The 19,631-nt window shown below is 39.3% G+C and overlaps 1 protein-coding gene across 4 annotated transcripts in view; it reads left to right on the forward strand.

The window, feature by feature from the left end:
* CDC14A (cell division cycle 14A) overlaps positions 1 to 19,631 on the forward strand; it is a 113,074-nt gene that overhangs the window by 59,915 nt on the left and 33,528 nt on the right. For 3 of the 4 annotated variants that reach the window (XM_007062612.4, XM_043520729.1, XM_043520728.1), the window contains exons 6-10: positions 1,624 to 1,690; positions 2,894 to 2,956; positions 8,524 to 8,611; positions 14,749 to 14,979; positions 17,908 to 18,046. In XM_007062612.4, the coding sequence (XP_007062674.1) occupies positions 1,624 to 1,690; positions 2,894 to 2,956; positions 8,524 to 8,611; positions 14,749 to 14,979; positions 17,908 to 18,046 (588 nt within the window). Of the gene's footprint in view, positions 1 to 1,623; positions 1,691 to 2,893; positions 2,957 to 8,523; positions 8,612 to 9,780; positions 10,290 to 14,748; positions 14,980 to 17,907; positions 18,047 to 19,631 lie in introns of those variants that run through there. The other variant, XM_043520730.1, reaches the window with a different exon arrangement.

Raw genomic sequence — 19,631 nt, forward strand, 5'->3', positions numbered from 1 at the left:
GGAAAACATCCCTAAGGGAGATGGGGAAGCGGAGTTCAGGGGGTCCTAAGTCTGGTACAAGGAGGAGCCAGCCCCCCTCTTTTTCTAGCCCCCTTATGAGGGTCCCAGCAATGCAGTAGCTGGACTTGATTGAGGATTATGTGGAAATGATTAAGGAAGTGGTGATGACCTGCACTGTACAATAGATATTTTAAGGGAATAAAGTTGCCACCGAGTTAAATCACATGCAGTGCCTCCTGTCTTTCTTTACTGTGGCTGGACAATGAGGATACTACTGTGGGAAAGAGATGGGTTTAGCTCTGAATGTAGTAAGGTTATTTGTAGTTCCTATTTTTTTTTCTGATAGTTGGTTGCCCCAGGTGCTCTAAGTCAAGCAGCATTACAAAATTGCAGATAACAGCTAGACAGAAACATTAATTTAGTAAAATAAGCAGTGGACCAAATTCCCTCCTTACCCCTGCCTTCATGTATTACTGTCAATTAAGATAAAAATCAATACATCATCAAATTGACCATTGCATATGCAAATTAGGTATGCATTTATGTGCTCATAATGCAAAAATCATGTACTATATGTCTACACTTTTATAATGGTCTCTCAGTTCTACAGGATGAATAGTGTGAAAATTCCCAAGTTAGAACATGTTGTATTAATGTTTTGGCAGTATGTCTGTGGAAAAAAATGTTTGGTAGACTACGGCATCATTTTGAAAAGCCTTTTATTTCTTCCTATTTATGAGTTCATTATGGAAAAGTAAGTTGTCTCAAAATATTAATATAGTAAACCATTTATGAAGTGTATGTTCCATGAAACTGTTGAACAGTTTAAAAAAATCATATTTTCACTTCTGCTTGGCAGTTTTTACGAGTGTGTTCAGTGTAACTTTTGAATGATACTCTTTTTGTGTTTGTGGTTTTGGGGGGTTATTTTTTTTAAATATCTGGCTTGATGTTTAATATAATTTCATGTCACTAAGGGGAGCTACATTTTTGCCATACTGGTAAAGTTGTTAAGGATGTCAGTGTAATTTTCAGTTACTTTGTGTGTTAGGATAATTGTTAATCATATCTGTAGTGACACATTTAAGTGAAATAGTTTTCAGAAAAAATGCCAATTGGTGGTCATCTTCATCCCTCTTCCTTAGGGTATCTGGGTTGATTAAAAACAGAAATTAAGACTTGCTTCTGATTTTTGTTATGTATTTGTCTGTTGTTGTCTCTTGCTAGACTGCTACTGTTCTTGCACGTGCTGTGGTAAAGACTTTTTTTTTTTGAAGAGGTTGCTAAGCAATGCTGCATGTGTAACGAAGAGAATTAATCTATCACAAAGCAGTACTGTGTGCTTCCTGAAAATGTATTACTGCTGAGATGAAAGAATTTTGATTTATTTTTTTAAAGATAATTTAAACATTAGTTACTAGAAATTGAGTTAATGAGTGTGGGGGAAAGATATTTGGCATATTCATATTTGTAAGTGATGTTTTCTGCCAACTAGATTGAGCTTTCACATGAGAATTGAATAACTATGAAATAAATGAATGTAATAATGCCGCTGTGATTATGCCTTTTCTTGACAGACTTTTGTCCGGTACATGTTAAAGTTAATTTGTATTAAATTTTTAGGGATGCCTCATTTGGGAACTGCACATACAATCTCACAATCCTGGATTGCTTACAGGGAATAAAAAAGGTAATATCACTTCTCCTTACTCTAAAATGCAATAATTCTTTTTTTTTAAAAAAAAAATTACCTAGAAATCTGGTGGGTGGGGTTTTTTTTGTTTTGTCTTTTTTTAATTTCCTGGGAAAGAGTCATACCCTGCCACAAAACTTGGAAGAGTGGGGACTTCCTTTAAATGCTGAGAGTAGGAGAAAGTATTAAACTACTAATTTGCTAGTTGGCCACCACCTGAGTTTTACAGACTTCTGAAGATCAGCTGATGTGTAGGAACTTGTATGTACACCAAACCTCATCTGTGTAGAAATGTTTCTGTAACAATTTGTTTGCTCAAATTAAAAATTGGTACAAAGGAATAATTTAGGTCAGTTTCCTTACTTATTGAGAAAATAGACTAAGATTTAATTTAAATTATTTAATCTAACTGGCATTTCAAAAATACTATGTTTAACACAGTATTTGCGAACGATGGTGAGAAAATTAACAATGTTTAATCCAGTATTATATTTATGACCTGTACTAAATAAAATTCTTGGCATAGTGACTTTTATGATTTGATATAGCTTTCCAGCCTTTCCAAAACTCTTGAAAAAGAAAAATGGTAATGCAATTTTAATAACTTGCTTAGTTTTTGTTGTACCATTCACTTTATGCAGCAATTTGGCTAGTCCTTTTCTCATTCATTGTGCAGCTTACACAATACACTATATAAAGTAATAAGTAAGTAGTTAAAAATAGTCAATTTTATTATTAGGAAAAGTAGTGGCCGTTAATGTAATTAAAGGCTACCTCGAGGAAGGAGGACTCCCCAGACAGCAAACCAGAATATATAGTCAGCTTCTTTGAATATTAACCTAATCCTGAATAAGTAAAGTACGATGTAGTGTGTTAATATTTTATTGTAACTTTGCCTTAGTAAAAAGTTTTAAAAAAAAAAAAAAAAAAAAAAAAAGACTGTACCATAATTATATGTGTAAGGGGGTAGAATTAAGATGGCAGGTGGTACCTTAATGTTACTTAAAGTTCCAAGTTTTCTGATTTGCTCAAATGTGCAAGCTTCAATGGTCTTAGTATAAACTTTTGGATTTTTAAAAATTTTAAACTCAGCTTTATTTTGTTGATTCTCAAATATGCTACAAAATACGAAGACCTGACGATACATTATGATGATCAATCTCCTATGTAAGAAATTTTTTTATTATTATTTTTTTTTAGGCTTTTCAGCATGGATTTTTTGATTTTAAGACATTTGACGTGGATGAGTATGAACACTATGAGGTTTGTATATCTTAATATTCTTAATTCTAGCTTTGCTCAAAGTATGTTAGACTTGCATGTGCAGTGGCATATGCTATGAATTAGAATGTGCATAAATAGCAATCCATTGTAGTGTTGGACCTTGGATTTTATTTTTGTATGTCTATCATGATATGCTGACCAATGTAAGTTAAAACTGTAGTATATGTACCAGTGGTATATTCAATATTAAATTGAATACATACCAAAATATCTTCTGGAGATTGCTTATTAAAAAATGTATCCAATGCTTTGATGTATTACTGTATGTATTTCTAGAAAACTCTGTATTTTCAAAAATCATTTATGTAGCTAGCACAGAGGCATTGGTGTCCCTTTTTAAGTGTAGTTTAGCATGCTTAAACAAAATAAGTCTAAAGATCTGTAGACGTGCTTAACTTAAACAGGTCTTTGTGACTCCATTAAAAATCTGTTTAATTTATTTGAGATAAGATGACGGTTGGCAGTTTTTCAGAGACATTATTAACGGCGCAAGAGCAAACTATCCCACTGCATAAGACAGATAGGAAGTATGGCAAGAGACCACCCTGGCTTAACCAGGAGAGCTACAATGATCTAAACTCAAAAAAGTTTCCATGTTTTGTAGGACTCTATGTCAAATTACAAAGGATGAATATAACAAATAACACAAGTATGTAGGGAAAAAATTAGAAAGGCCATGGCACAAAATGAGGTCAAACTAGCTAGAGACATAATCTACAACTACATTAGAAGCAAGAGGAAGACCAAAGACAGGGTAGGCCTGTTACTCAATGCGGGGGGGACGACAATATCGGAAAATGTGGAAATGGCAGAGGTGCTTCATGACGTTTTGGTTTTGGTTTTCACCAAGAAGGTTGGTGGTGGTTGGACGTCTAACATAGTGAATGCCAGTGAAAATGAGGTAGGATCAGAAGCTAAAATAGGGAAAGAACAGTTAAAAATTACTTATACAAGTTAGATGTCTTCAAGTCACCAGGGCCTGATGAAATGCATCCTAGAATACTCAAGGAGCTTACTGAAGAGATATCTGAGTCATTAGCAATTATCTTGGAAAATTATCTATAAAAAGTGAAATAAGGACAACCTGGAGAATTACAGACCAGTCAGCTTAGCTTATCTTCTGTACCCGGAAAGATAATGCAGCAAATAATAAAGCAATCTATTTGAAAATATCTAGCAGATAATAAGGTGATAAGTAACATTCAGCATGGATATGTCAAGAACAAATCGTGTCAAACGAACCTGATAGCTTTCTTTGACAGGGTAATAAGCCTTGTGGTTAAGGGTAAGTGGTAGACGTGGTATATCTTGACTTTAGTAAAGCTTTTGATACTGTCTCGCATGACCTTCTCATAAACTAGGGAAATGCAGCCTAGATAGAACTACTATAAGGTGGGTGAATAACAGGTTGGAAAACAATTCCCAGAGAGTAGTTATCGGTGGTTCACAGTCATGCTGGAAGGGCATAATGAGTGGGGTCCCGCAGGGATCAGCTCTGGATCCGGTTCTGTTCAATATCTTAATCAGTTATTTAGATAATGGCATAGAGAGTGCACTTATAAAGTTTGCGGACAATAACAAGCTGGGAGGGGTTGCAAATGCTTTGGAGGATAAAATTATAATTCAAAATGATCTGGACGAAATGGTCTGAAGTAAACAGGATGAAATTCAATAAGGACAAATGCAGAGTACTCCATTTCGGAAGGAACAATCAGTTGCACACGTACAAAATGGGAAATGACTGCTTAGGAAGGAGTACTGCGGAAAGGGATCTGGGGGTCATAGTGGATGACAAGCTAAATGTGAGTCAACAGTGTAACACTGTTGCAAAAAAGTGAACATCATTCTGGGATGTATTAACAGGAGTGTTGCAAGCAAGACACAAGAAGTAATTCTTCCGCTCTACTCTGCGCTGATTAGGCTTCAACTTGAGTGTTTTGTCCAGTTTGGGGCACCACATTTCAGGAAAGATGTGGATAAACTGGAGAAAGACCAGAGGAGAGCAACAAAAATGATTAAAGATCTAGAAACATGACCTATGAGGGAAGATTGAAAAAATTGGGTTTGTTTAGTCTGGAAAAGAGAAGACTGAGGGGGGACATAAGAGTTTTAAAGTACATAAAAGGTTGTTACAAGAAGGAGGGAGGAGAATTGTTCTTCTTAACCTCTGAGGATAGGACAAGAAGCAATGGGCTTAAATTGTAGCAAGGGAAGTTTAGGCTGGACATTAGGAAAAACTTCCTAACTGTCAAGGTGGTTAAGCACTGGAATAAATTGCCTAAGGAAGTTGTGGAATCTCTGTCCTTGATTTTTAACAGCAGGTTAGACAAACAACTTTCAGGGATGGTCTAGATCAGGGATGGGCAAATGTTTTGGCCCGAGGGCCACATCGGGGTTGCGCACAGTATGGAGGCGGGGTAGGGAACGCTGTGCCTCCGCAAACAGCCTGGCTTCCGCCCCCTTCCACTTCCTGCCCCCTGACTGCCACCCTCAGAACCCCCGACCCATCTAACCCCCCCTGCTCCTTGTCTCCTGACCACCCCCTCCTGGGACTTCCCGCCACTAATCACCCCGCCAGGACCCCACCCCCTATCTAACCCCCCCTGCTCCCTGTCCCCTGACTGCCCCGACCCCTATCCACACCCCTGCCCCCTGACAGGCCCCACGGGAGCCCCAACCCATCCAAACCCCCCGCACTCCTTGTCCCCTGACCACCCCCTCCCGGGACCCCCATCCCTAAGTGACCCCCCCCAGACCCAACTCCCTTTCCAACACCCCCCCCCCCCCGCTCCTTGTCTCCTGACCACGCTTCCCCCCCTCGCCCCCCCCCCCCCCCCCGAACCTCTGCTCCATCCAACCGCCCCCTGCCCCCCGGGGCCTCCTGACCACCTCTCCCCGCCCCCTTACCATGCTACTCAGAGTGGCAGGACAGGCTTCTTGGAAAGCCTGGGAGGTGGGCCGGCGTGGCTGCAGGGGAGGGGGGACAGCGGGGGAGTGGCCAGGGCTAGCCTCCCTGGCTGGGAGCTCAGGGGCCAGGCAGGACGGTCCCGCGGGCCATAGTTTGCCCGCCTCTGGTCTAGATAATACTTAGTCCTGCTAGGGGACTGGACTAGATGACCTCTCGAAGTCCCTTCCAGTCCTGTGATTCTAGGATATGAGTTAAGATCCCTCTGAAGTACAAGAGGCAGTAGGAAATGGGCAAGAAGAATGGCTATTGAGAAGTTAGTTGAGATTTTAGTTTGCAGGGAGTGAAATGACAGCCAAACCTTGAACTCAGTATTGAACATTCAGCATTCACCAAATTGAGTTCTCCCATGTCTCCTGCCGTCTAGCTTTTCCCACAATTTTAAAAATCTTTGAAAGAGGTTTTTCTAAGTATAGTAGTGTGCAATTGTGTATAGACTGGTAAACCAATTTTGTTCTCCACAACAGCAGTCTTTGTTGCATTGCTTAGCGTTTTTTATTATAGTTACTATATTTTATGTTGAACAAGTAATCTTTATTCTGTTTACTCTTTGTATACTATAGTAAAATGCTTGTTCTAAAAACAAAAGATAGTTGATTGAAAAAAGAAGATTCTTTGGAATATGTATGTGCCCGTTCAAGTTTCTTTAGTAGGGTGTGTACATAATAGTATAAACTAGTGATCTGTGTACAAAGTGTTCCATTATTTGTTAAATGTTTACATTTGAGATTATTCACTTTTGAAGAATGAGAATGTGGAATATGTTGTTTAAAGGAACACTGCTGCCTTGGATTAATTTTGACCTACTTAAAGAAATGAGAATCTGGGAGCCTCTTCAATTTCCTCTTCTTGCATTCTTTCAGGTTTGCCCATTTAAAAAGTGTCTGTGTTCTCCTTTATCCAGTTCTCCCCAACTTTCTCATAACCAAATGCCACTTACCTTTATACTTGCACTTCTCCAGTTTAAACTCTGAGCATGCACACAAACTAACCTGCTGTGTGTATTTATTCAGTCCAGATGCTCCCGGTATGTGAAGCTAAATGTAAACACTTATTTGTGATGGTGCCAAAAAAATACATGTGATGACTTGTAGTGTAGATGTGGGAGTTGTTTTAAGAGTAATTTTAAACGGACAGATATGCAAGAATAATGGATGTAGAAACCAATTCTCCTTCATTGTCTTACACAGGTCCAGGCTTATAGATTGTTCCCTTTTCATTAAACTAGACAGAAAATACTGAATTTATAATGGTATCTTAAGTTCTTATCAGCTATCTCCAGTTATCTGTCAGCTGTATATTTCTTCAGGTAGGTTAAAAATTGAGGTGTGGATGATGTCCCTTTTTAAGTACAAAGAATTCAGTATTCATGAATACAGCTGACAACATCGAGTGATCAAGTGAAAAATGTTCTTATATAAAATTCTGCTCAGTCTACTGAGGTTACAGCCATTGGTATAAATTTGTTTGTTTCTGCTGTTTGCCAAGTAAGGAGTCAGGCCACCGGTCCTTACGCTCCTATTTACTTCAGCATGAGTTTTACTTGTGGGAGGACCATGGAGTCAATTGTAATGGAGTAGCCAGGCAAATAGTTTACAAATTACCTACAGTGATGGACAGAATCAGAACTTTTTACTTGGCAAGATTTTATGTGGGGTGGCGAGCTGGTCTACTGAATATATCATCTACTCATAAATTATACAAAAATCTTCATACAACATGAAAACAGTGTGTCATTGCAAAAAATGTCATGTGTAGAGCAACTACACTGTCAAACTGGGAATGAACCCATCTGTAATTTTTTTTAAGAAACCTTAGAGATTAGAGAAGCCTTGGGTTATGTATCTCAGAGATGCTTTCAGATTTGACCGGCTGAGTGAACAATGGAAGAATTCCAGGTTTACAGATTAGTTGTGAAGCCTGAGTTTAAAAATAAACAAAACACTTTTGTTTCTCATGTTAGAGGAACATGCACTCTTTTAGTTTCTTTTAAAGAAAACCCTCTTTCAAACTTTAATATCCTCTTATTGATTTATAGTTGGGTTTGTTTGCTGACCCATCAGAGCTATGCCAGTACATGGATTACAACTTTCAAAAGGAAAAAAGGAAATTATTATTTTGAGAGCTAATTTGTCTTAATTTGTTTACTATTAATTCCTTTTTTGCCATTGTTAATGATGTGGCAGATTTCCATAGCCTTTGATAATGCATAAAATAAAATTGGTGTTTGCCAGCATCTGTTGTATTTCATAAGTAGAGCTGCATTGGAAAGCCTGAGCCTTTAAGCAGAAATGTCTTAGGTCAGGTGTAGAAAGGTTTGCCTATTTGAAGATCTCTCCAAAGCAGGCTTTTCTAAGATTACCTTTACTATCGTGTACATTTCTGGCAAGAAGCTTCATATATGGCTGGTTTCTCCCATTTTCTGAGCCAAATAGTTACATCTGAAATGCTTTGCTCATATGATTTCTATAGAGAGGATACAGTTATTTTTTTAAAAAGTATTATTCAGAAATAGATTTTTAACAGTTGTGTGTGAATTTTAAAATGTTTTTCCTTTCTTCTCTCCTAAAATGTTCACTAGCGGGTAGAAAATGGTGACTTCAACTGGATTGTTCCAGGAAAATTTTTAGCATTTAGTGGACCTCATCCAAAAACCAAAATTGAAAATGGTATGTTTTTCTTGTCAATCATACGTCAAAACATTGTATTTTTTTTATAACCCTGCTATTCCTTAATATGATTAGTCTTTATTTCCAATCTCTGGCGTATTTGTGAAGACAGTAGTTAAGGGTTAGGGTATGTTTTAAAAAAAAAAGTTACATTAATTCTAGTTGGTGGATTGGTAGGTTGATGGGTTTTTGGGTTTTTTGGTCAGTTTGGATAGAATTTTGTATCGAGTTTTCACATCATAGGACTGAATTTCATTCAGTGACAATCAGAAGAGATCTGTGAAATTCACTCAGTAAGTGACTCCGAAATTTGAGGTGGCTCCCTACTTTTCTTCCTGAAACTGACAACTGAACTCACTTCTATGCAGAATTAAAGGTGAACGACAAAGGGGGGAAATGAAGAAAAAAGCGTGCAAGTCCAGATTCTTTATATCGTATAAAAAAAGCCCTGAAGGGTTTAAAAATGCTTGTTATTACGTTAGAAATTCAGGTGTTGTCTATTGAAAATTCTGTAGATGATGGAGAAACTAGTAGGTTTTATAACATTTAGAGAGAGCAAGGAAGTGAAACCTGATTGAAAAGGGAACGGATTTGTATTCATACTACTTAAAGGGGAAGAGTCAACTAGAAATCAAGTTAGTTTTTAAAAAAATTTGCAAAAATTGCATCCGATGAAGTGAGCTGTAGCTCACGAAAGCTTATGCTCAAGCAAATGTGTTAGTCTCTAAGGTGCCACAAGTATTCCTTTTCTTTTTGCGAATACAGACTAACACGGCTGCTGTTACCTGTTATCTGAAACCTAAAAAAAAATTGGTTACAGGCAGTTGTTTTGCTACACCTTACCCTGCAGATTCCCTGCCAATCTTTGTGGTTTTAAAGTCACGCTTTCTAATTTTTAGTGGTCTCTTTCCAGCTGCTGTATTTAATATAAATACGCATACAAATTAAAATGGAAACTGACTAGCCATACAGGGAAACGGAAACCGCAAAGTACTGTCAAATATATTGAGTACATGAACTGAGAAAAAACTTTTTTTTTTTTTTTTTTTACTTTTCAGTTACAAGCATTACCTGCAGTAGGCAAAACACTTTAACAGATGTGATTTATAAGTTGCTCCTTTAAAGCACGTATTCAACTAACTACTGGAGTGGAGGGATGAGGGGTGGTCCAACTGGCAGCCAGTGGGCAGGATGCATCCCTCAGGACGATTGTGTCTGGCCCCGAAAAGTGTCCAGCCCTGCACCATTTTTCTCTACAAAATTGGCAACCTCCGCACAGCATGACCTCACACATATGGTGCGTGCAAGGTCACGCCTCATGGAAGACACTATTTTGTTAATGTACATTGCCTGCAGAGGTGCTACACAGCTACGAATGCGGCCCACAGTACTGAAAAGGTTGGACCATCATATGAAGTCTGAATACTTTAGAGTTGCAAAGCCATCCACAAGTTACTGTATCCTTGCTGGTGCTGCAGCCACCTGTGTGTCACCAGGACTTTTGGGCGCATATCTCATGATTCTTTGTGTTGGAGTAAGCTGAGCCGTTCTTTAACTCTTTCCCAGTGAATTGTAGGAGAACTTGTCTGTCTTCTGGGCATACAGAGGGCATTGTGGCAAGGCAATGAAGGACTGTAATTGCTTGAGTGATTTAATCTGCATTCTCATTGCAAAGTGGGTGAGTTCTTCGAGTGATTGCACATGTCTGTTCTACTGTAGGTATGTACGCACCTCATGTGCAGTTGTTGGGGAACTTTATCCCTCATCAGTATCCATTGGGATAGCACAAGCGCTCTCCACCATCGCACACATTGCATGCAGGTATAAGAATATGGAGTTGCAGCCAACCGCCCTTCAGTTCCTTCTTACCACAGTGATGGTTGTTGGAGCACTTCTGGTCTTGCTGTCATAAGCTTTTCCCTCATTTTTTGTATATAATTTATTTGTTCTCTTAGCAGTCAGTTAGGTATAGAGTATAGTTAGTGCTGGTGATAGGCTTCAGTTTTAGGTCCTTTTTGGGCCAGATTTGAATCTCAGTACTGGTACCAGAGCCATGCCTCGCACTCTGTGGTTTAAATCCTGTAAGTCGGGTGCCAGGCTGATGACCTAAGAGGCAGTACAATCCAGGGGCAAACAACCATTAATATCCCCAGTACTGCCATTCTCTAGCTCAGCTTATCTATCTCCTATCCACATGGGTTCTGCTTCACTGTTATCAAAGGACTTGGAGTCATTTTCTTCATACTCGAAAGTGGGGTCTTTTTGTGTCCCATGCAAAACAGGATGCATACCCTCCATCAGAGCTTTGGAGTTCATGGGTCTCACAGCAATTCCAGCAGTGGCACACCTCAGAGACAGTGGCCTATGCTAGTATGGGCCCAGACACCATGTTATAGAACTTTCTGGACACCATCAGGTGTCCCTCCCCCTACTAGGACCTCCCTTCACCCACCTGAGTTGATTTCTGAGGGGTAGTCAGCACCTCGGGGAATGTTCTCTTGACATGTGGTACCAAGCATCTGGAAATTGCTCAGACAGCTTTTCCACTACAGGAGACCGACCAGACGTTGCCTCAGCATCCTGGTGCATCATCTTCCTTATCATCAAATGAGGTTATAGAGATGGTGAGTGATCCTCCACCACTGGAGGATTGCAGGGTTCACCAAGAACTGCTTAAAAGGGTGGCTTTGGTATTAGACATTCAGGGGAAGAGGTCCGCGAGAAATGCCACAAACTAGTGGATAAATTAGCTTCGATGGCAGCCTCCTGAGTTGCACTCCCAATTAATAAAGCAATTGGTAGACCCCTTCTTCCTTTCCTTTCCTTCTTCCTACAGTGAAGCAGGCAGAGATGTCCCTTTTAAGGGAACTACTCTCACCCAGCCCCAGGGTCTTTGGTGGTGGCAGTAGCTAACGAGCAGGAAGGATAGGGGCATCAAGTGTTCACACCAAAGGGAAGGCATCGAAGAGACTGGACTTGTTTGGCCATAAATTTTATTCAACAGGAGGGGTGCAACTTACAGTTGCTAACCAGCAGACTCCTCTGAGTTGTCATGACTACCCTCTGGGAAAACATCATGAAGTTTAAAGACAGGCTAATGGAAGATTCCAGGCAGGAGTGATGGTGGAGGAGGGCAAGCTGATGGCCAGGATCACTGGGATTCAGCGGACTCAGCAGTTTGATTCATGGTGTCTGCCATATCTGTGAATCGAACTGCATATGCATATGGCTGCAGTCTTCTGGTCTTCTCATGAAGTATAACAGACCATTCAAGATCTGCCCTTTAGAGGTCCTTTTCAGAAAAGATGGACAATAGGTGACGTAGTATAAAAGGTTCCAGGGCAGCTCTGAAGTCGCTTGGAATCTACACACCAGCGACAAAGAGGAAGCTTTTTGCCTCCGCCGCAAGACCTGCTGAGAAAAAGGGGCAGAAATTATTGGAAACAATCACCTCCTCACTCCTCCTTGCGGCAGCAGATTCCTCTTATCTAGCTGTCCATTCTAAAATCACAATTTTGACAGTTTGTCAAGGGCAATATACTAGTTCATACAGGCCCATCTGTTCCTTCCCATATGTTTTCCCAATCCTCTATACCACTTCCTCCATGCTCTTCAGGGACACTCTCACAAGACCATTCTTCAGCAGGAGGTTCAATCTCTCCTAGCAGTAGCCATAGAGGAAGTTCCTCTGTTTCTCAGGGAGAAGGGTTTTTGTTCTTGCTATTTCCTTATTCCCAAAGCAAAAGATGATTTCAGGTCTATTTTAGATCTGAGAGAGTTAAATAAATACCTGAAGAAAATAAAGTTCCACATGGCTATCCTAACTTCTATTATTCCTTCCCTAGAACAAGGGGACTGGTATGCTGCCCTCAACTTAAAGGGGGCTTACTTTCATACAGTGACCTGTCCAGATCAGCAGAAGATTCTAAGGTTCATAGTGAATAGAACCCACTCCCAAGTCACAGTACTTCCATTCAGCCTATCAACAGCCTTCCCACCAGTGCTACAACTGGTTTAACTCCACTGGGTGGGATAAATGGCAGCAGGGGAATAAATGTGTGCTGTGTGAGATCCCTCCAAAATGCCACAGTGACTAAGTTTTGATGCCCACTGTGTTCCATGGAGTACCCTACCATCAATGACCTTTGTCTGCTTTGCTCCCCACACTGTTCATCCTCTGTGTCATCTAAGGCTTCCTTTCTTACTGATCAGAGCCCCTCCAATCCTCAAGCTGCAGATAGTCGGCAACTTTAAATTGCTTGTTTGAATTTGAGAAGGATCAGCTCATCTCCCACCTGACTGCCAAAGCAACACTCTTAAGCACAAAGGACAGGACTCTTTTTTCTTTTTTTTTCTTCTCCTTTTCTGGGTTTGCAGTCCTAGGGCAATTAACACTTTTCTAAAATAAGCAAACATAAAACAGCAAACCTGTCTCTTCTTTTAAAGATACCCATTGGCATAACATTTTTCTCAGACCTCAGCTGATGGAGGGAAACTTTCCTCCCACTCTGCACATTTTAATGAAGATGACCTGAGTTGCTTATTCGCTAATGAAGATGTGGAAGAATGCTTGATTTGAGCCATTTGCCTTTCAGATAGCCAACCAATAGCCCAGTCTCTCCAGGACCCTCTCAAAATGAGCTTTAGGAAAAGCGGTTCAGTTTTCCTCATTCTAGAATCTCTTGAGAAGATTGTTGATTCAGGTGGTCCATTAATAAGATCTCTCTGACATACCAAGTCTAATTGGATAAGGGCACCAGATTCTTTTCTGTTCCAAAGATTGATTCATCCTTTCTTAATCTTAATAGGACCTGATCTGATGAAAATAAATTCTAATCCCAACTGATGAGGTTGGTCCGGCAGAAGATTTTATGGGCTGTGGAAAATCGAACATTCCCATAAAAGTGGTTTTAATCATCTTCTGTTGCTTTACATATTGCTATAGCATTCACATACTCACTTCAGAATGGAGACTCCAGCTTTCAGGTTCAAAGAAAAAGCTTCCTGTAACATATACGTTTTTATTTGCAGGATTTAAATTTAATTAACTGTTTCTTAACAATCCTAACATTAATATTATGGTAAGTTACTGCTATAAAATTAGCCGTAAGGCAGTGGAGACTTATTACATAAATGGTGAAATCTTGTCCCTTCTGAAGTCAATGGGAGTTTTGGCTTTGACTCCAATGGGACCAGGATTTCACTTAGTTGCTAGGAGTATTTAGTTTTAAATGTTTGTATAAGTTTATTTTCTCCATTCCTCTATATGCCCATATAGTCATGAATAAAATTTTTCATAGGAGAAATTCTGACTAATCCTATCTCCACTTGGCACAGCCAGACTTACTGCTAGGAAGAAATTCAGGTTAATAACCCAAATCAAGAAAAAAAGATCTGGCCTTTTTTTAACAAAAGCAGCTATTTTCTCCACATGAGTTACCCTCTCTTAACCAACAATAAACAATGGGAAGTTCAGTTTGGCTAGGTCTACTACCCACAGAAATAAAGGTTAAAAATAAAAAAGAAACAGAATACCAATTTAAAATTAACGCGTCTTGTGATAAACCTAATGCACTAGCATAGTAGTAGCATTGCGAGCATATTCTTTACATATTGTACTGTAGCTTCTTAGTTGCAGAAGGTGTCCACTTGTTCTAAGGCTCTTGGCCTGTGGCTCCATAACAAATACACATCTGCACCATTATGGAATCCTACATTCATATACATGCCCCACTTTAAAGCAGACAATCCTTCATTATAAGAATAGCTTTAGAGTGTGAGTGGGTGTCTAATGTATTAATTGTAAACCTAACTTATAACACACAGGACATTGTACAGTACCCAAGAGACATTATGCTTTAATGTCTTCTGATACCTTTATTTGTAAGAATAATAGCTTTATAAACCTCAGACTAAAGCTTTTTGTTAATTTTTAACACATCTTAGCATATTTTTTCTCATAGATATATTTACCTTTATTAAAATGTCAAATGTGATTGTTTACAGCATTAGTAAAAAGTTTTTCATTCAAAAATGTGTTCATTTGTTTTGGTTTTTTAATGGAGGTTTGGATTTGTGTGTGTGTCAGGTAGGTTTCAGTGATTTACAAATGTGTAATCTTTTTTTGTTTCTTTTAGGTTATCCTCTTCACGCACCTGAAGCCTACTTTCCCTATTTCAGGAAGCATAATGTCACATCAATCATAAGACTAAACAAAAAAATCTATGAGGCAAAACGGTTTACAGATGCTGGCTTTGAGCATTATGACCTGTTCTTCATAGATGGAAGCACACCAAGTGACCATATAGTGCGACGGTTCTTGAACATCTGCGAGAATGCTGAAGGTGCTATAGCTGTACACTGTAAAGGTATGTAAAAACCTAACACAGTGTACTCAGGAGTTTTTAGTTCAAAATAAGAAAAAGCATTTGCCAGTTCTGAAAATAATTTTGCTTAAGAGTTTTTGATCCTGTGCAGGTTATTTTCATTCTACAAAGAGTTCACAGTAAATTCTTCTACTCCAGCATGAGAGCTATACATTACATTATTTGCTATTCAGGGTTTCTTTTTTTATTCCATATAATGATGCTGCTGTTTGTTTTGTTTTGTTTATTTTGCTGAAGATCTCTCTTTAGCGTTTATAGAAAGTGGGCTAGTAGATGTTAAGAGGCACACAGTCGTCTTCATGCTTCTGAACTGCTACTATGAATTTTGTCTAAAGAACATGACTTTTTTTTAATTGTAAAATACAATTTTGCAGTTACTGTTGTAGCCTGAGGAAGAGTAAAACATCAAGTACATTGCGCCATAACTTAATACTGGGTAGCACGTAATAAAATCTTTATACTCTGCCTGGCATGACGCTTTTTGTTAGCTATAGCATTGAGGGACTTAATGTATCTTTTTTTTTTTTTTTAGTAATCAAATATGGATTATGTCTCCAATTAAAATTTTAGACAAAGGAGAACTGGATAGGTTGCACAGTAGATCAGTTCACTAGAACTTGATCTCTCATAACATGAAAATAAGTGGTTGCAAATTAACTCCCATTCGTAATACTGGTGTCACAAAGCTTTATATCTTGATGCATCAAGCACAGTTAGTGGTAGTTTTCTTCAAGATTATATAGGAAGGACTAGCAGGGCCATTGAAGATCAAGAATGAAGTGCATGAACAGAGTTATATAGAGAGGTTAGCAAAATATTTCTTTGCACTACGCCTCGCTCAGAACAGTGGTATACATTTGTCATTTCTATGAGCACTAAATTTTCCTACAAAATGTTCAGAAAAAACTAAGTTCAGGTGTGTAACAATCCCCTACCAGGTTTCAGAGTAACAGCCGTGTTAGTCTGTATTCGCAAAAAGAAAAGGAGTACTTGTGGCACCTTAGAGACTAACCAATTTATTTGAGCGTAAGCTATGCTCAGATAAATTGGTTAGTCTTTAAGGTGCCACAAGTACTCCTTTTCTTTTTGCGAATCCCCTACCAGTAGTTGTCAGCAGACATTTTGACAACAATAACACAGAGCTGTATGGCTTGAACTAAAGTCGTAACTTAAATTATTGATGATAATAGTAGATTGTTATAATTTATGTGGATTAATTACTAGAGGGACATGATACGCTTAACAGTTGTGTTACAAGTATATGACTCTAAATGCTCTGAATTCAGTGTCGTACATTTATATTGTTGAACTAGTTATCATTTAGGTCAATAACATACTGTCTGAAGATCAACTACTTGGCCTTTGTTCCTTCCTTGGACTCTACTAAATTTATAAGATACAAATTCAATGTTCATTCGTACTTAATATAGTGCATAGTAGTTGTATTGCTCTCTTGTTTTTCCAAGGATGTTTTTACAGCTTCTAGGTTAGAAATCACTTGTTACTGGAGCTGTTGTTAAAATCATTTAATCTGAAAGTTTGCTATTGCAGGTGTTTCCACAGCCTTAGTTTTTTCACATAGCTTTTCTGCTGAAACCTTCAGTAACAAATGTGATGTAATAAAAAATATTTTTGTAGATCAGAGAGTGTTTTCTTTTTCAGACAAATATGTGAGTTGTTACAGTTTGAGAAATCTATGTATAAACTGCCTTCCCAACACAAACTGCATGTCTGTCTCTAATGTAACACTATTGTCTTTCACTTCAAATCATTCTACAGAGCTAGTGCGGTACTAAATAGAATCGGCTCATTATTTGTTCTTGTGACCCCATTCATCCCATTTCTTAAATTATTTTAGCATTCTGAGAAGTCAGACAGCAAGATTAGTATTCCTTGATTAAATGTAGAGTGGTGGTGGTTCTATATTAAATGGAAAAAAAATACTAGATAGAAATGTAAAAAGGTTTTCATCTCAACAGTTACTGTTAGTGCAGAAACCATAGTTAGGCAGCTAATGGACATCTGCAGGTAATTAACCATACTGTAAACTCTAAATATTTTATTGGGGAGACAGTGTGGTCTAGTGGATAGAGCACAGCACTGGAATTGGGCAAATCCCTATTCTGTTGCTAACTTGCTGTTAACTTAGCTTCTGTTTCTTAATTTCCCTTGTGCAGAACAACTTGATCATTGCTTTAATCGGTTTAGATTAAAACAGTTATCGAAACACTAACTAGTATTTATTTTTTTAGTTTTGCCAACCTGCAAAAAAAAAAAATTAAAAAAATTAAATTGAATGAGTGTTCATTTAATAACACAATATAGTGATTCCAGAAACTTAATTTGGGTCCCAATCCCGCCAACATTTAAATGTGAATATCTTTTCACACCCATGCTTAAGTGTCTGCAGGATTTGAGCCCTAGCTTGTAAAGTGGTCAGTCTTAAAATTTTCTTTCTACTTTATCAGGAAACACATTTTGCTTTTTTAACATTTATTATAGGATATTAGATACATTTTTGATTTTATAATCAGTTATAAAAATTAAAAACTTCCTTTAAAAAATTCTTTATTGAAATAAATTTCAATCTAAAGGGTTTTAGTGGTGAAATGATGCAAATTACAATGAAATCCACAATTCCACCTTTCTTCCATGTTTTCTTAAACACTTCTACTAAAACAAACTTCCAACAATTTGATACTTGTTTAGGTATCTGGCCAGCTTTGTTTCTAAAACATAGCAAATTGAATAAGAAATTAAGCAAAAATCATAAATCCAACATCAGAGGCATGGATGAAATTGCAATATAGAGATGTGGTATGGGGGGAACACTTCGGTTTCAAAATACTTACGTGTTGTACATGTGTATTTGTATATGAATATTTATTTTGATACTTTTGTCTCTTGTAGCTGGTCTTGGGAGAACAGGAACATTGCTAGCCTGTTACATAATGAAACACTATAGGTTCACGCATGCTGAAGTCATTGCTTGGATTAGAATATGTCGGCCAGGCTCTATTATAGGACCGCAGCAGCACTTTTTGGAAGAGTGAGTATAGCATCTTTTATTACTGTAGGTAGTCTACTGCTTCTAACCATCTCTATTTTTACCTATTTGTAGTATCTACCAAATCTTATCTATCTAATTTCATAGGGTTTTGTGTTGCCGCCCATCATCACCTTAGTGTTTGACTATCTTCCACATAAAATCAGTAGCAATTGTGACATCTCTATGGAATCTCTGGCACTCTTCCTTTATTGGAGTTAAAACTCTCCTGGATTTTGGGTTTGATTATTTTTGGGGCACGGGGGAAGGGGTCTGGGAGTTGAAAGGGGTGTCAGTGTTGGAGGCTAAGCCTGTGATTATCCAAGGAGGATGAATGTGGGGGGAAAAGTATGTGATAATGTATTTAAAGATGGTATCTTAATGCATATGCACAAGCATCCTTAATTCTGGCATTTCCTGATTTTTTGAGTGCTTGACTTTGGACTCTGAATATTTTTAATGACTGTGAGTGTAATATCTTCGGCTTTTTAAAAAAGCAAACTGAAAAAACAGATTCCGTAATGTGGCATTTATATTGACACCTACGTGGGTCATCAGCAGGATTGGAATCTTTAGATCGACCTCACAGCCCTCTGCCACTTGAACTAATGAAGTAACTGATAACAGTAGTAGGTTGTCACCCTCTATGTAAGCTAGCATTGGAGGTGGGAATAGGACACTTTGCCATTGGATTTCACAGATATTTGCTGACAGCAGAGGCATGGTACATACAACTCGGGAATCTTCGGTTCCTTTCCAGGCTCTGAAGGGGAGTGAGGTTTGGTGAGCATAGACTCTTCTGCCCATTACCTCCCCTCCTGTCCCAAGCTTAACTTCCTTTCCAACACAAAATACATTTTAAGATGACCACTGTAAATGTGCATCATTATGGGAAAAATCTAACAGAGGATGTAGTGTCGTTAAGAAAAACTAAGAAATACACAACAGTCTTGCTCCATCCCAGGCCCTGCCCCTTCCCTCAAGGCCCTGCCCCGCCTCTTTTCACCCCCGTTCCACCCCCTCTCCTGAGGGTGGTCATAAATAACTGGTGCCTCCCCATACCGGGGGGGGGGGCACGATCTAAATGGGGGTCCCATGACCAGGAACATGTCATCTCTCTTCTCCCCCCCCCCCCCCCGGCCTCCCCTGCACTCAGCCTGGGGCCACCGTGCTCTCCCCAACCCATGTTACCTGCAAGGTGGGGGGGGGTGCTCTGTCCTCCCTCTGCACCTGCCCCCCCGCCCCCGGCACATTCCTGGCGGGAGGGAGCTCAGGCGGGGAGTGGGAGGGAGCTGCTTCTAATGCCGGCCCCTCCCAGTCGCTGCTCTGCAGCCTAGCAGCTGTCTGGGAGAGCCTGGCTGGGGAGGTGGCTTCCACTCTCTGCCTGGGCTCAGCTGCTGGGGACCATGGCTGAGCGAGCTGGAAACATGCCAGGGGGTGGGGGACTCTGGCTCGCTCACCCCCAGTTCCTGGCGCCTGAGCAGGGAGCAGAAGCAGTCTTCCCAGCCAGGCTGAGCAGGCTCTCTCAGACAGCCACCAACGTCAGCCCACCATGCTGCAGAGCAGCATCCCAGCGGCCGGAAGGGAC

The sequence above is a fragment of the Chelonia mydas genome, chromosome 8 (genome assembly GCF_015237465.2).
Source record: "Chelonia mydas isolate rCheMyd1 chromosome 8, rCheMyd1.pri.v2, whole genome shotgun sequence".
Classification (NCBI taxonomy): Eukaryota; Metazoa; Chordata; order Testudines; family Cheloniidae; genus Chelonia; species Chelonia mydas.